General features: G+C 35.7%; 1 protein-coding gene, 1 long non-coding RNA gene and 1 other non-coding gene across 8 annotated transcripts; 2 read left to right on the top strand and 1 right to left on the bottom strand.

The window, feature by feature from the left end:
• Positions 1-645: 645 nt before the first annotated feature.
• On the bottom strand, positions 646-9,345 carry LOC140863768 (uncharacterized). 4 transcript variants are annotated; one of them, XR_012144019.1, is made up of 5 exons: positions 7,290-9,345; positions 6,935-7,069; positions 3,433-3,501; positions 1,965-3,125; positions 646-1,183 (listed from the first exon to the last, which is right to left on the bottom strand). It is a non-coding gene; the product is annotated as an uncharacterized lncRNA (long non-coding RNA). The 4 variants fall into 4 exon arrangements; XR_012144021.1 differs by lacking the exon at positions 646-1,183 and adding an exon at positions 4,283-4,425 and having other exon boundaries at positions 2,847-3,125; XR_012144020.1 differs by lacking the exon at positions 646-1,183 and having other exon boundaries at positions 2,847-3,125; positions 7,290-9,086; positions 9,188-9,345.
• Positions 1,953-2,061, top strand: LOC140870004 (small nucleolar RNA R71). Its single transcript, XR_012146990.1, has one exon. It is a non-coding gene; the product is annotated as a small nucleolar RNA R71 (small nucleolar RNA).
• Positions 9,346-10,025: 680 nt separating the features above from the next.
• On the top strand, positions 10,026-15,777 carry LOC140864964 (nuclear pore complex protein NUP98B-like). Of its 3 annotated transcripts, XM_073269422.1 has the most exons (11): positions 10,026-10,180; positions 10,879-11,292; positions 11,386-11,478; positions 11,567-12,289; positions 12,372-12,587; positions 12,684-13,679; positions 13,773-13,830; positions 13,938-14,073; positions 14,186-14,302; positions 14,401-14,533; positions 14,997-15,777. In XM_073269422.1, the coding sequence occupies exons 1-11, from the start codon at positions 10,156-10,158 to the stop codon at positions 15,563-15,565; spliced, it is 3,480 nt and encodes a 1,159-aa protein (XP_073125523.1). In that variant the 5' UTR covers positions 10,026-10,155; the 3' UTR covers positions 15,566-15,777. The 3 variants fall into 3 exon arrangements, with proteins under 3 accessions (XP_073125523.1, XP_073125522.1, XP_073125521.1); XM_073269421.1 differs by having other exon boundaries at positions 10,879-11,478; positions 13,791-13,830; XM_073269420.1 differs by having other exon boundaries at positions 10,879-11,478.
• Positions 15,778-16,373: the final 596 nt, after the last annotated feature.

The following is a 16,373-nucleotide window of genomic DNA, read 5'->3' as shown; positions in this document are numbered from 1 at the left end:
TCCTTTTTTTTAAATTTTCGATTTTTATCTTTTTTTTGAATAATAACTTGTAGCACAAGAAACGAAACTTGGGAAACAAGATTGACAGAAACGACACAGAAGTTCAACGAAAAAAATATTCAACTAAGAACGAAAGAAGAAGGACGAAGAACACGAGGAACGGATAAGAAGAAAAAATAGAAAGATACCACTTACTTGAATCAATGGAACCTTAAGCTTTGATAACAAATGATGCGAATCTTGGATGCATGGAAGGCAAACACGATTATATTAAAATCGTACCCTCAATCCAATAGACAATAAGATTCAATTGTGTTGTCCCGATCTTTTGAACAAGTAAGTTTCGGATATCCATCTCTAGTTTACAACGAAACTAGCAACATATAATCACGAGGATAAACAATTAATCACAACGAAACCTTCAAAAAACTTGTTTCTGACAATCCACGAAGATAATCAATTGAAAAATGCCACAAAATAATTAAACTTTGATAAGTTTTATTTTTGATTAATTAAAAAAAAAGCAAAGCTTTTACAAAATTCTAGAAAGAATTTTAAGACTGATAAAAATCAATAATATAAACTATGTTATTTAATAATGAATGTCTTTGTTGTATTTATAATACAACTACAAAATAATAAAAAATCATGCAAAATATTGCAGAATATATTTAAAGATATCAAAGATATCTCCTAAAAGTTTTCTAATAAACTTAAAAGACTCAAAATATCACAATATATCAAAATATATTAAAAATCCCCGAACACACACAAACATGCTGAAGTGTCTGTGAGAGAAAGTAGGCGCGGGCGCGCATGACTTGCGCAGGTGCAGTGTGGGCGCGGGCGCGCTATATGTTCGCATTATCATCGTAAAATTTTCACTCGGCAACGCGGGCGCGCTCGGGCTTCGAACTAGGCCTTCATTTTCTTCACTTTCTTGACCTCTTTGACCTCAATAAAATTATAATAACCTCCAAAATAATATTCAAGCATTCCTAATTGGTTTTCATGTATTCCAAACCCTTCAACTCTTGATTGTAAATCATGGAGCAAATCTTGAAACAATATGAATCTTCGAGCACCTCCTAGATTCATATCACCTGATCAATCATCGTGGTGTATATCCATCTGCTGCTGTTGCACCACATCTCTTAGGCCATCAATATTCCCATGAATTCACCTTGCAAATAATTATTTTTAAGGGATTAAACATGATCTACTCAAAATAATGCAACAACTAGATAAAAACTAAATCTAAATAAGAAAAATAAAATGAAGTAAAAATCTTGGGTTGCCTCCCAAGTAGCGCCTGATTTTGAATCTTCGGCTCGACCCTCAGAAGCACTCATCAAAGAGCGGTTGACGCTCAAAGTAAGTGTCATATGACACCACAAATGGGTCTTCTTTCCATGTTCCCTCAAGCTTGGCCAAATGTATGCAGTTTAAGCTCATCACCTCAACAACACTTCATAGCAGCTGGTAAAGATGGGAAGAGAAAATCTCTTTTGGCTCTTGCAAAACAATTTCTTGTGAGATTGGTGTTGTTGGAAGAGAAAGATCTTGGGGATGTGTGCATGGTAATACTATCGATGAGCTCAAATCGATAGCCTCTTGAACTCCGTCATCCTTCAACTTGATTGACACCATATTTCCATCATACACTATTTCTTCCAGAAAATCTTCCAACTCATCATTGTGAATCTCAAATGGCTGGCCCGTAAAATATGAGTAATGAGTTTCTTGTGGGTATTGGTGGTTTCAAATCTGTGGTGTGAAATCCCAATACCGGTAATAATCAAACTCTGTCACATCATCTAACATGTATATCACACTGTCATCATCTCGGCAAAATAGTGGACTACCAGTTTGCAAAGCTTCATCAATTGCCCATATCATTATCACTGCATCCAAACCATCGAGAAAAAAAATTAAGAAGAGCATAGTTAGAGAAATCATGATACCGGAAAGTGCTAGCCAAATTATTGAATCTCTCCCATGCTGCGTAGAATAGTTCTCCATATTCCTGGGTAAAACTAGTGAATACTTGTCGATGGATCATCTCAAAGTATTACACCAGATGAATTCCTGCAAAAAAAAAATAGAAAACGATAGATCACGAAGAAATAAAATAGACTATATAAATAAAAATAAAGAAATTAACTAAAGAAAATAACAAAAAGTAAAAATTGTCGATTTCAATCCCCGAAAACGGAGTCAAAAACTTGATCGAGCAAATACTACCACTGAAAATCAACTCATATAAATCTATCAATTAAGCTCAAATAAATCGCAATTGCACGAGTCAAGTAATAATATAGTGTACATAAACAAGAGTATCGTCCCACAGAGATTGATTTACGACGAAATTACTCAAATATTATTCTTTAGTTAATTAAGATGAGATGAGAATAAATTAATAAACTAAAATAAAATATGAAATAAAAGCAAAATAATAAAATTAAATTTAGAAAACAAATAAACGATTGTTAGAATCTTGGTTCACCTACCCCTTTCCTTATCTAACTATTGAAATTCAGTTCTCAAGTCATGCTTTTGACGGAATTCCTAATCTATCAATATAATATGTCGAACTATATTAATCTAATTAACAAATTATAATAACCAAGTGTCCTTGTGTTATTTAACAATTGCAATTGCATTAACGATTTGTGGAATCCTCTAGCTTTCGACCTATTGGACTATGACTATCAACATGTATCCAACATCATATGTCTATGCAAGTTGTAGATCCATAGATTATATTACTCTATCATGTTATAAAATCTCCTTTCGATATCAACTATAACACATAAAATCAATTCGAAGTTGATCAATCACCAAAATTGAAATAAACACAATAATATAATCAAGAACGCTTAAAAACCAAATTCAATCTTCAAGAAGAAATCAAAACAAAGTTTTGGGGGTAGGATCCGCTAAATCCCAACAAACAAAAGTAATTTAAGATGAAAAGAAATAAATCGCTTCTCTGCGGTTGGTGTTCCTTCTTGAGTTTTTCACGATCTTCTCCCTTTCTGCGCTCTTGATGGCCGCCTCCTCTCCTCGCGTCTCACGTCTGATATCTTCTTTTTATATGTGGTTGAAAGCCCATCAAATAAAGCCTGCGAATCAAGACTTTTAAATGTCAAAAATTTTGACTTTTAAGTCTGCGTCATTTTTACCGTCTAGGCGGAAAAAGTTCTGCCCAAAATCTATCAATTTCGCGACATGAACGGACCCCGTGCCTAGGTCTGTGCCTGTGTCCTCTCCAGCGTGCAGTTTTCTTGAAAAAATCATATCTCGAGTTCTAGCCGTCGGATCGAGCCAAAATTTGGACAGCAGCTTTAAAACATCTTGAACTTGATTGTGGACTGTGAAGATTGGAATTGGATATATATATATATATATAAGCAAAAATAAATTTTTTACCATTGCTTCTCCGTAATTCATTCTTGCGGCTCTTCTCTTGCCCAAAAATCATGATTTCTTCACAACTTCCTACAAAAATCAACCCGAAGAGTGAAATGTATACATATGAAATAAATCACAATAAAAAACATAAAAACACAATGAGACAATACGAATGCATGCAAACTAGACATAAAAATTACATAAAATAATGCACACAAATTAGGGATGTAAATGAACCAAACTGTTCACGAGTTATTCGAAGCTCGGTTCGTGAAAAAGCTCGTTCGGGCTCATTCCTTAGCTTATCGAGTCGAGCCCAAGATTGATTTTGAGCTCGGAAATTTTAACGAGCTGAACTTGAGCTTAAGGATGTTCGGCTCATTAGATTGCGAACATGTTCATTAATAGGCTCGGAAGCTCGAGCTCGAGCTCGAGCTCGGCTCGTTTAGATGGCTTGTTAGCTCGAGCTCGGGTTTGGCTCGTTTAATGTCTCGTTTGCTCGGCTCGTTTAATGTCTCGTTTGCTCGGCTCGTTTAGTGGCTCGCAAGCTCGAGCTCGGGCTCGTCTTATTTAGTGGCTTTTCGGCTCGTGCTCGGGCTTGGCTCGTTTAGTGGCTTGCCAGCTCGGCTCATTTAGTGGCTCACCAGATTGAGCTCGGGTTTTGGACCGGGTTCGGCTCATTTTGTTGGCTCATAAAAATATACTAATTTATATAGTTTCTTGAACTCGGTCGGTTTCGTAATTTATATGTAACTGAGTAAATTTAAATTTATAATATTTAAAAATTAAATTAAATATTTCTTCAAAAAAAAATTTGTTTTTTTAAATAATAAAATTTTGATTTTACTTAAAAAATCAAATACAAAACCTTTTTTATATATGTCACTCAGCTCTTGGTTTCTCAATCATTTGTCCTGCACCATCGGTTAGAGCTGGGTTGACCTTCATGATTTTGATAGGACCGTCTGTTATGACATATAGCATGTCATCGTCCTGTGCTGCAAGATGTGCCTGCATGCGAATTTTCCAGTCATCATAATCTTCTTTAGAAAACATAGGAATTTTGTTGAAAGAAGTCATGATTTTAAAACTTTAGATCAGCAGTTGAGAAAGGAACCCTCTCTGATACCACTTGTTGGGATCGGTTCAGAGGGTAGAGGGGGGGTGAATACACTCTGAAACTTATTTTCTTCCTTTTCAAAATGATCAAGTGAAGTTTAGTTCACTTAATCTGTTTTCTCAACTTCTAAAACGGTTTGAACAACTTAAATAGTGCGGAAATAGTTCAGAGGTTTTAGTGATGCAAAGGCGTGTATCATTGACGATTGAGAATAGCTATTAGCTTGTTTTAGATGAAAGTGGTTTTCTCTGAGGCTATGATATGCGTGATTCGTCCTTCCTTATGTGTTTGTTCTGTTTCGTTTTGTTTTTGCATAACTTGCTCGAGGGCGAGCAAGGATTAAGTGTGGGGGTATTTGATAGTTGTGTTTTTATTGCATTTGTTAGTGTCATTTTTTTTGTTGTTTTGCATTAGTTGCATGATTTATTTTTTGCATTTTGTTAGTTTTGCATTTTCCGTGTTTGCATGATGGGATTCTCGTTTTTGTGGTTAGGTCGCATATTTTGGCGGACTAGGACGGAGCTTTGAAGCAAGGGAAATGCTGGGAAATTCTGAAGATTCCTTCACCGCTCGATCCGCAGGATGTTGCAGATCGAGCGGGAGCCTTTACATGGAGATAGTAGCTTTGGGAGTTTTGTGCCGCTCGATCTGCAGAAGTTCACCGATCGAGCGGCACGCATTTGCGCCAGGCAGAGAGTTAGTGATTTTCACGCCGCTCGATCCGCAATATCCTATCGATCGAGCGGGCGTAGTCTGTCGGGAAAAAAAATATTTATTTTTGGTAACTTTGTTATTTTAGTTCCTAGACTTTATTAGACTTTTATTCCGATTTTGGACGATCATTATCAGACTTTTGGAGATTACTTTGGAGGCTAGGTTTTATTCTTGAATTCTTAATTTTAGTTTTCTTCTTTCCTTCAAATTTTTATGACTTTAGTTATGAATCGTTGTTGCTAAGCTTTTATACTTGGTTGAGGGAGACGAAACCTTGATGTATTTTATTCATGAGATTCGATTCGTAGTGTTTAATCTTTATTAAGTATCAATCTTTGATCTGTTTTATTTTTATGTTTGCTTGCGAGATTTTAGGATTGGCCATCTTAGGATTTTGTATTGCAAGCGATAGCTAAATTAGAGTTCAAATACTTAATTGTTTGAATAAACTAATTTGCGAAGCAACTACGCGTGATAATTTCTGCTGTTGAATTTATTATTTCGTAGGATCAATTATTGACTAGGCTAAATACAACCGCTGGTGTTTGTGTTGTCTAGGTTCGTCAGTTTTACTAGTTTGAATGCTACCGTGGATTTAAATCTAGATTGCTGTTATCGGGTTAATTTATTGATAAGGGTTAATTTAGAATGCTGTTTTCTAATTAATTAAAATTACGGTGAAACATGAATTGAATTTTCAATGATGAATATTTAATAAGATTAATTATTTTTAGAAAATTAATGATTGAATGAATGAATATTAAGGGTGTAGTCGATCGATACCAAGTCTCGTCTCCTATTGACTTTCTTCAGTCTTTTATTTAATTTTGCATGTTAGTAAATTTTAATTGTTTAAAAGTTTTAGTAGTTAATCTCAACCTCAAACCCCTATTTTTATTTATTAAGAACACATTGAATTTGTCTTTCCTCGTGGGAACGATCCCTACTCACACTACTACATTATTTGTTTATCTGATTGAGTCGGGTAATTTGGGCATGACACGATTAAGCGCTACCAATCCACTTGATCGAAGTAGATCAATTCACCATCATCATGTAGAGTTGAACAAAGTAATAACATCACAATTCCACACAAGATAGAATCCCTTTGATCAAGAGTGATAGTTATAATCCAAGCATTAGGTATTGATAGCCGCAACCATTTCTTTGCATGTGGCTGTTTTGAAATTTTGTATTGAGTATTAGTGAAGATCGAAAATAAATTTATTATCCATAGATGTAGCTAAAGCACCTTCAAAATCTTGAAGTTTAATCGAGAAGTGTATCCGACAATATCTATCCAGCACCTAGATTAGAAAATAAACTGCTTCAATTAAGTGAAAGGACCTTTGATATCCTAAGGTTTTTACCTACATCCAACTATATTATAAGAAACAGATGAAAAAAAACGTTTGGAGGTAAAAGAATCATTTATTTAAAATAAAATCTATTCAATAAACTATTAAATCCGACAAAAGACACTGAGAAATATATAATTTATAAACTAAACCATGTAAAGAGAATTAAAACATATGAGGAAATGTAATAAATTTAATGTCATGGGAACGTTAATAAGAAATATTGGAAAAAAGATGGAAAATCTGGAGATAAACACAGGCTAAAACATGGACGAATGAATTCTAAATTTCCAGATGCATACTTTGAAGTCAAATAAGAACTACAGACCTCTGTTTTATGCAAACCACGCAAAAGAATCGTTTCCTGCAAGCTAAGCACTTGATCAAGAGCCGGCCTTTACTTTGCTTACACCAATGACATTTTCTTATTTTCTTCTCTTCATATCCCCGCAAATGGCACAATCTAGTCCAATCCAAAATAACAAATATATGAATAAATATCAATTCACCCAAAAAAAGAACAATAATAATATTTAAATTTATTACCAGGAAAACTTTTATGGGTTCATTCAGATTAAAAGACATGATCAAAATTCGACAAAAATCGATTTGGGGCTAAGATCAGATATCACAGCTGTCATAGTTAACATGGGTTATGCTAAAGATTGGTAGATTATAACAACCTGCATTGTACCAATGGGGAGTGGTTCAACATTCTTCGACCGAAAATGCCTCTGTAAAACCAAGTTTTCATGCAGATTCACCCCTAGTTTCACATCCAAACCACCATTGCACTCCCCAAATTTCTGCATACTGGCAGGGGATTGCAAAATAGCCATAACTCCATATGGCAACGCTCTCGTTTCATCAGAAACCACATTGTCCCCTTCAACTCTTTTTCCTTCTCCTTCTTCTTTGTCACCTGCCTCTTCAAAAACTCTCAATCAATTCCAATTGCAAGTCCCCGCTTTTCAGTTTCATCCTCTTCAATACATCATCCAAGGCTTCCAAAACAGCCTGCCGCTTCCTCCTCGCCACCGTCAATGGCACTTGCTTCAATTTCGGAACCCGAACAGTATCTAAAATATGCATCTGGAGATTTTGAATATTAAGATCCAAAAAATAGCATGTAAACTACAATTTTCAGGAACTTGAATATGAAAATTGTTGGTGGTAATCATAAAATATGAGCAATAGGAAAAGGCCAAAAACAATTTACGTTTCACTGACCTTCGAGAAATCCAAGCAACACATGGTGTTTCAATTGAGCGATTATCGACATTATAATATTTGGAAAACGTACCGAAGATTAATGCAAGTAACAAAGAATTTAAAACAAATATAATTTCTAACCTCAACATATAAATATATAGCTTTACAAAGTCTATCGAGTTTTGACTGTTATTTTTTGTTTTAATGGATTCATTTAAAATATCATAAAATAATAAAATACAAACCATAAAAATTAGTCATTCAAACTGATGGTTGTATGAATTAATATTGGCTTACCCAACACTGCCATGGATGAGAATCTTTGAGGTTTTCGATTTTATTTCTTCAAATCTTTTGAACACAAAACAAAAATATTCATAGAAAAATAAAGAACTGAAACAAAAATAAAATAAAATAAAACGAATAGATGATATGTATATTAAATCATGTAGCACCCGATTTTGTCCACTCAAAGTGTAAGATCCTTGCATGACATGCTTCACAGAAACATCAAAATCATGATATTTTTGTCAATAAAACTAAGATTATAAGGTCCATACTTTTCAGTACGTGGGATTTGTATAGTGATGTGTTTTTCAACTTTGTTGTTATTCCAGGGAAGATGACAAATGGTGGCTTTTGCCAACCATTCTCCTGTTCTCCAAGGCAATTCAAGCTCGATTCGTGGATTGAAATATAGAAAATCAAGAAGTCAAAGATTACTCTATTTTTAGTCCCGATCCTGATACCTTCTGGGCATGCGAATCTGTTTCGTTATGCAATGGGATAAACCCACCCATGAGGAGTTGTGCGGATCTAGTTGCATATGTGCAGAAAACTAAAAGTCCCAATGGCTATATATATCTCAGTAGCATACAAAGGTTGAGCAAAGTAGTTAGCCTTTTTCCCATATTGCAAAAGTACTCCTTATTGTATGGTGTTTGGTTGAGATTTCCACGAAAATACATGGCAAATTTTGACATTAATCAAATTTGCAATACTAAGGTAATAAAAAAAAAAGGTCCAGGGGTTATTTTATTACAATCGGACTACTAATAAATCATGAATGAATATCGATGAAATTAAGGAATGAGAAATTGAACATCAAGATTTTTTCTCCTAAAGTATGCTCTTCAATTTTTGAAACAGAAAGATGCATGCTTGAAGTACTACGATTGTTTAGAAGTTTTCTCTGGCAATTTGTCCAGCAGGTGGCGTTCTTCCTCCAAAGAAATAATTTCTTAACTGTGCAGAAACCGTTTACAAACCTAAACGAAATCAGAAAACACATAGACACATAGGTAATGAAAATTGAAACTCAACACAAATCCTGAGATCAAATAACAAACAAATACTCAGAAAACAATACATTAAGTTGACGCTGGTGCGTGATGATCGGAACAGAAGAAGCAACAGCAACCATGCTTGAATTTGTAGCGTTCTGTTTCAAAGAATCTTGTTTCAAATAATCGATTTTGTGGGGATAAGGTATTTTGCGGACTGTTAGTTTTAGAGAAACTATTTTGACGTGTGAAGACCAAAAGAAGAACGTGGGTTGAATTAAAACGAGAATGGGGAAGGAGCAGTTTTGGGAATACCAGTGTATTTGGATGTCTAATAAAAAATAGAATTTGAAATTGGATTTCGATTTCAAAATCAATGGAATTGAAATTTCATTTTGTATTTGGCAAAAAGTTAAAATATATTTTGGAATTTGATAGTATAAATTTTGGATAAATGATATTTTATAAAAAATTATAAAAAAAACTTAAAATTTATAAGTAAAGTATATGAATTTATTATTAAAAATAATTTTATTGCTTTATAAACTCAAATCCCGTGAAATCCGACCAATTTTGTCAAGATTTCACTTAACTAATTGAAATCCTATGAAATCCCACCAAATACCAATCCCGTTTTGAAATCCCAAGTTGCCAAATACTGAAACGGTATTTCCAATTCTAAATCTCACCAAATCCCGTCCAATTTCCGTGATCTAATCATAGTGTAAGTAAAACAGACCAAGACACCATAGTTAGTAAAAAGATAAGATCCTTAGAATTAATTAATAGTAAAAGATTATAATTAAGAAAAAGCCATGAGACCGTTTTGGGCTTAGCTTTAAACATAAGCTACGACGACGTTAAACACCGCTTTTTCTCTAAGCTACTCGTCCACACACACATATATACATACGTGTGTTGAGACACAGTTTCGTCGTATACCCTTTCCGCGGCAAATTGTATGCACGTAATTGTGGGAGAAACTATTGGATTGGCATTTTCCCCAAATTCGTTTTCTTGAATATCTTCCCTCCACTGAACTTTTTGTTTTCGAATGATGCAGCCCGCTTCAAGTTCTTGTAAGTTTGATTTTTCCCTCCCTCTCTGTATATCTCGTTGTGATTTCTGGTTTTTTTCTTCCTGAAACTGTTTTGATGCATGCAATGTGATGAAATCTTCTTGTTTTGAGATTCTTATTGGTTGCCTTGCCTTTCTCGCTGAGCAAATAGATGGTTTTATGTTTTGTACGTTGAATGAATGCGTTTTTTTTTGTTGAAAGAATGAATGCGTTTGAGTGAAGAGTTGTATTGCTTTTGTTTCTTGCATCAACTGTGTCTTAGTTTACTGAGATTTGTTTTTTTTTAATAACTTTTGTGATGAAATTTGTGTGCTAATGATTGTTGGTTCCCTTGTTTTCTCTGCGCATGGTTCCAACGGAGGGGCAGAATTTAGTTCCTTTTAATATCTTATCTTCTTTATATTCTCTTTTGGGTGCCAATGAATTGGTGAGATTCTTTGAGGGGGAGGAGAATGCTACTCGGGAGGAAGGACCCGAGTCGGATGGAGGGTTAGCTGAATGAATCTTGGAGGAAAGTTTTGATTGTTACCAAAATTTTGAATATTTTTTGTCTGGTGGAAGTAAAATATGCCTACTTGCAGTTGCAGTATGAGAAATACAAAATTCAACATCTTATTTTCTTTCACATTATTTTCTATGCATGACTTAGTCCCCTTATCACAGAACATGCACGATGACTTGTTATTTTCTATCTTGCAGGGAATTTGTTATCTGATCAGATCCAGCCAAATCCATTTCAGCAGCCTAACACTCAGTTTGGTCCTTCGATTGTCTCTCAGCTGTCAAACCAAACCTCTGTAGCCTTACCAATTGGAAGCACAGGCCCAAGATTCAACATCGCACCAGTCAGTTACAAAAATCTTGATAAGCCTCAGAGCAACTCTGTTTCTGGAGCGCCAAGCACAAATATCTTTGGTGTTCCAAGAAACTTGGGATCTGGTTTTGAGTCCACAACTTCAATTTTCCAATCAAATTCGGCACATGGTGGTGGTACAAGTTCCATATTTGGGGCACATGGTAGTACAAGTTCCATACTTGGCGAACCTAGTGTGATGTCTCTCGCACCGGAGACTGCAAACAATGGTTTTGGCACAAGTGTGTCTGGCCATCCGAGTAAGAATAACACAGTTGGATGTAGATTTCCTTCGTTTAGCTCAACTTCATCATCTGTTAGCAGCAGCTTATTTGGACCTCAAATTTCTACAGTTTCTTTTGGGACCCCGTTCCAGAATAGCTCCAATTCAGCTTCAACATTCCTTAACAGCAGCAGCAACAACGTGCAAGGAATTCAGAATTCTGGTGAGAATTACATCTTGATAAAGTATTGCATTCTAATTCTATAATTACCTTGGAAACCCTCATCTTAATTTAGCCTATCGTATTGCAGGATCACAGTGCAAAACATTGCCATGGGCAATTGGCTCAACGACTGGTAAACAGTGTAAAGGAAGTAGTGCTGAACCTTATTATGCAACATGGGAAACCAGTGGAGCCAATGATAGGAATTCTCTTGAGAAAATGCAGTCCATTTCTGCAATGTCTGTTTATATTGATAAAAGCCATGAAGAGTTGAGGATGGAGGATTACGAGCTACGTAATAAAGGTCCTTCGACTGTCTCTCAGCTGTCAAACCAACACTTTGTCGCCTTACCGTTTGGAAACACAGGGCTAGTATTCACCACCCCACCAGTCAGTTACAAAAATCTTGATAAGCCTCAGAGCAACTCTGTTTCTGGAGCACCAAGCACAAATATCTTTGGTGTTCCAAGAAACTTGGGATCTGGTTTTGAGTCCACACCTTCGATTTTCCAATCAAATTCGGCACATGGTGGTACAAGTTCCATATTTGGGGCACATGGCAGTACAAGTTCCATACTTGACGAACCTAGTGTGATGTCTCTCGCACCGGAGACTGCAAACAATGGTATTGGCACAAGTGTGTTTGGCCATCCGAGTAAGAACAACATGACTGGATCAAGATTTCCTCCGTTTAGCTCAACTTCATCATCTGTTAGCAGCAGCTTATTTGGACCTCAAATGAATAGCTCCAATTCAGCTTCAGCACTTATTAACAGCAGCAGTAACAACGTGCATGGAATTCAGAATTCTGGTGAAAATTACATTTTGCGAAATTATTGCATTTTAATAATTACCTAGAGACCTTCATCTTCATTTAACCTATCGTAATGCAGGATCACAGAGCAAAACATTGCCATGGGCAATTGACTCAACGACTGGTAATCAGTGTAAAGGAAGTAGTGTTGTGCCTTATTCTGCAACACGGGAAACCAATGGAGCCAATGGTTGGAATTCTCTTGATAAAATGCAGTCCATTTCTGCAATGCCTGTTTATAGTGATAAAAGTCATGAAGAGTTGCGGATGGAGGATTACGAGCTATGTGATAAAGGTAGAGCTTTTTAACTTTGCATCAGCCATATGTTGTTCTTCTTTGCAATTCGATATAAATAAAAATTGTAACTAATTGTCATATTTGTTTGGACAGGTGGAAACACATCTCGGGGTGAACAGTCTGGTTTCAAGCAATTTGATATTAAAGAAAACATCTTCAGTCGCCCAGAAGCATTTAACCTTACTGCTCCCAATACTCTCTCTAATTCTCAACACTCTGTAGCTACAGCTGCTACAACATTCAGTGCTCCAACACTTGCAAAACCAGCGAAAATCTTTTCTCCTTCCTCCTGCACATTCTCCACTCAATCACATTCCTTTCAACCTCAACGCACTATAACATCTTCTATTTCTTCATTTACCACAGCTCCAAATTGGTCCTCTTCATTAAATCCAGTTAGTCAGCCAATTCCATCCAGTAATCATCAACTAGCACCATTTTCCACGACATTTACTTCTTCGCCTTTTAGCACAATTTCGTCAAACAAACAACCGTTCACATTCTCGCCATCTACACGGTCTACCTTTCAACCTCAAAGCACCGTATCATCTGCACAGTCTACCTTTCTACCACAAAGCACCGTAACATCTACTACTACTACTACATTTTCCCCAACTCCGAATCCGTTCTCTTCATTTCATCCTGTTACTAGGTCAATGACAACAGATAATTGTCTACCCTCGATATCAAAAACGTTCACTCCTTCCCCTTTTCACACAAGTCCATCCAGTGAATCATCATTCACATTCCAGACGTTAATACAGTCTGCCTCTGAACCTCAAAGCTCCATAATATCCTCTACGCCTGCTATTGCACCTTCTATAAATCCATTCTGTTCTTTAAATCCGGTTAATAAGTCACTATCATCCAATATGTTTCAATTTCCCAGATCATCTGCTGTCCAAACTTTTCCGCTGCTCAGCACGATTTCTTCGAGTGAACCTATATTCACATTCTCACCATCCATATTGCTTGCCTTGGAAAATTCATTAGGCCCTTTTCCATCTTTTCTGAATGCTTCACAAGCTGGACAAGCTGTACCGAATGTAAATTTCTCATTTACTACTAATCAGAATGAGCCATCGCGAGGTAAGTGAATCTTCTAAACATCTCATTCTTTTTCAAAGATCACTTGGCATTTCATTAATGTGATGTTTTATGCTCTTGTTTTCCTTTAATCAGCACAAACTACCTTTACAGATGTTTCACAGGTTGACAGTCAGAATGACAATGTAAAACAGTAAGTCCATTTGATTTTTCGCTATTTTATGCTATACTTCAAATTCGTTGTTGCGCAAACGATTTATTTGGTAGTTATATATCGGTTGTGATTCTGAATGTTAATAGGTTCGTGTCTTCAAGCACTGTGAAAGAGCAGCTATCATGTATCCAAAATCCTTTTGGCCCGCAAATTGAAGTGAATATATCAAGTTGTCAACCCGATTCACGAATATACATACAAACTGGAATTTCAAGCTTACCTGTAAGTTGTTTAGTTCACCAACTGATCCATATTTTTATACGGTGGAATGCTCTGAAAGATGTTGATATTCTTGTAAATTTCATCATTAATTTTTCCGAATGCATGGGTGCAGGTTTCAAATAATCCTTCACCTGTGACAAAGGCACCCCATTTGAGGATCCGGCATTGGTCCTCAAGACAAAACAGAGATCCTGCTCAAAGACTCAATTCTGGAAGCAAGGAGCGTAAGGTTAGATCATTTGTGATATTCTGCCCCATACTTTTTGATTTCTTATTTCAGAAAACCTTAATGGTTTCTTCATCTATGACAATTAACTTTTGTCGCAGGTGCCATTTTTCAGTGATACAGAAGACAAACCTTGTACAGTTGCTCCTTTGATGCCACGGATGAACCCCAGATATTGGGTTTCAAACTCCTCGTATGTGGTCAAGAATACACCTCTTAATACTCATGATAACGGCAAGTCTTCAATTAGACTATTTCAGTATATGGTCTTCAATTTCTTTCTTTACCGAATTCTATCTGATAGGTGCATGGACAGAATCACTTGGTTCTTGAGCTAGATACCACTTTTGAGTTATCGGTACTGAATTCTAGTTCTAGTTATTGCTGCAGGTGCCGTTATAATGTAGAATTTACCGGAATCACAACATGATCTTGAATCAGAATATTGAACAACTAGCACCATTAGATCAATTTAAATTTTCAGAAATAGTCATCGCAGCACATATACTCATCATATTTCAGTTGCGGAAAACTTGAATTAGTTGTCTGTTCTTAACAAATATAAAGAAATCCAGTCTTTTCACAAACTATTCGGAGATTGAGTGACATAAGGATGTGTATTAACTCAATTACTTCTCTTTCTATCCCGAATATTTTTCTTTAAATATTATGATTGTCAGATATTTTATAATTTCAGGTGCAAAAGGTTCTGAAAACAAAGCTTTTGCAACTTCTTCCTCCCAATCAGAGGGGACATCCCCAGAGACGACAAATGATATTTCCATCCAAGAGGAAAACTTTGATGATTTGCTACCACTACTTCCAAAGCTCAGACATGGAGACTATTACACTGAACCTCCAATCAGCTTGCTGGCAGAAAATGAAAGGGCACAGCCAGGATTTTGCAGCCACGTGCACGATTTTGTCGTTGGCAGACGGGATTATGGAAGCATCATGTTTTTTGGAGAAACAGATGTCCGCTCTCTTGATCTTGAATCTATCATTCAGTTTAACAAACGCGAAGTGATCGTTTATGTAAATGATCTCAATAAGCCTCCAGTGGGACAAAGCCTGAATAAACCTGCTGAGGTCAAATTACTTAATGTCAAATGCATTGATAAAAAAACAGAGAATCAGTACACGAATGGCCCGAAGGTTCACAAGTATATAGCAATGTTGATCAAGAGAACGAAAGAACTAGGAGCTGACTTCGTTTCATATGATCCAGTTGAAGGGGCGTGGAAATTCAGGGTGCAGCACTTTTAGTCTACATTTAGTTCAGTTTTTGAGGCCATACCAATTCATTCTAGCAAGAATTTTCTGCATTTGCTGCTGTGTACTTGCTACTTGGTAATTATCAGCGTTTGTTTCTGATTGAGACTTTGCTAATGTTTTTCAATAAATCAACATTTGGTTCATTTCTAACATGTTTCAACTGTTGTTTTTTGAAATGAAACAAGTCCTTTTGTTCGTTTGAATCATCATATTCAGATGTAATTCAGGAAAAAACAAAACATATTTTATGTTCTTCTGGGAAGTGGTCAATGCCATCTTCGGTTGAATCCACCTTGGATCAGTGGAAAAGGGAAACAGAAAAAAAAATAAATTTATATGAAAAAACATTTTGTCGGTACACGAGTAGGTAAAAATGGTTGATATCTACGTCAAAAAAAAAAAAAAAAAATTGGTTGATATCACCACAGATATTGACAATAATGCTTTTCATGGTAATTTAAATGTAATTATGTAAATGATGACAATTTAAATATGATTTCATTTCATTACTTTCAACAAAAAAATATTTGTCACAATTACAACAACTAGGTGGGCCAACAATACCAAAGGGTTCATGAAAACTTAGTCCCAACATCCTATGGAGCATAAAATAGAAGAGATGTCTTGTAAGTAATTCAAGAACTAAAATGGGAAGTCACCCATATATAATTTAATTTCTATCGGAAATTTTTTAAAAAATCAAATTTTATGTTTTCAGCTCTCAAGATAAAAAAAAAAAATCCATCGTTGATTCGTCGTTGAGAACCCATATATAAATTTGGTATTCGAAAAACAGTGA

The sequence above is a fragment of the Henckelia pumila genome, chromosome 4 (genome assembly GCF_033568475.1).
Source record: "Henckelia pumila isolate YLH828 chromosome 4, ASM3356847v2, whole genome shotgun sequence".
Taxonomy (NCBI): Eukaryota; Viridiplantae; Streptophyta; class Magnoliopsida; order Lamiales; family Gesneriaceae; genus Henckelia; species Henckelia pumila.
The sequence above is the reverse complement of the archived record's forward strand: the minus strand, read 5'-3'. Positions and strand labels throughout refer to the sequence as shown.

What these genes read in the sequence shown, in the direction of transcription:
- LOC140864964 (XM_073269420.1), top strand. Translation starts at nt 10,156, where the DNA reads ATGATGCAGCCCGCTTCAAGTTCTT. An exon ending in CAGAATGACAATGTAAAACA is followed by an intron (nt 13,831 to 13,937) that starts GTAAGTCCATTT and finishes GAATGTTAATAG; the next exon opens with GTTCGTGTCTTCAAGCACTG. An exon ending in TCTTAATACTCATGATAACG is followed by an intron (nt 14,534 to 14,996) that starts GCAAGTCTTCAA and finishes TTATAATTTCAG; the next exon opens with GTGCAAAAGGTTCTGAAAAC.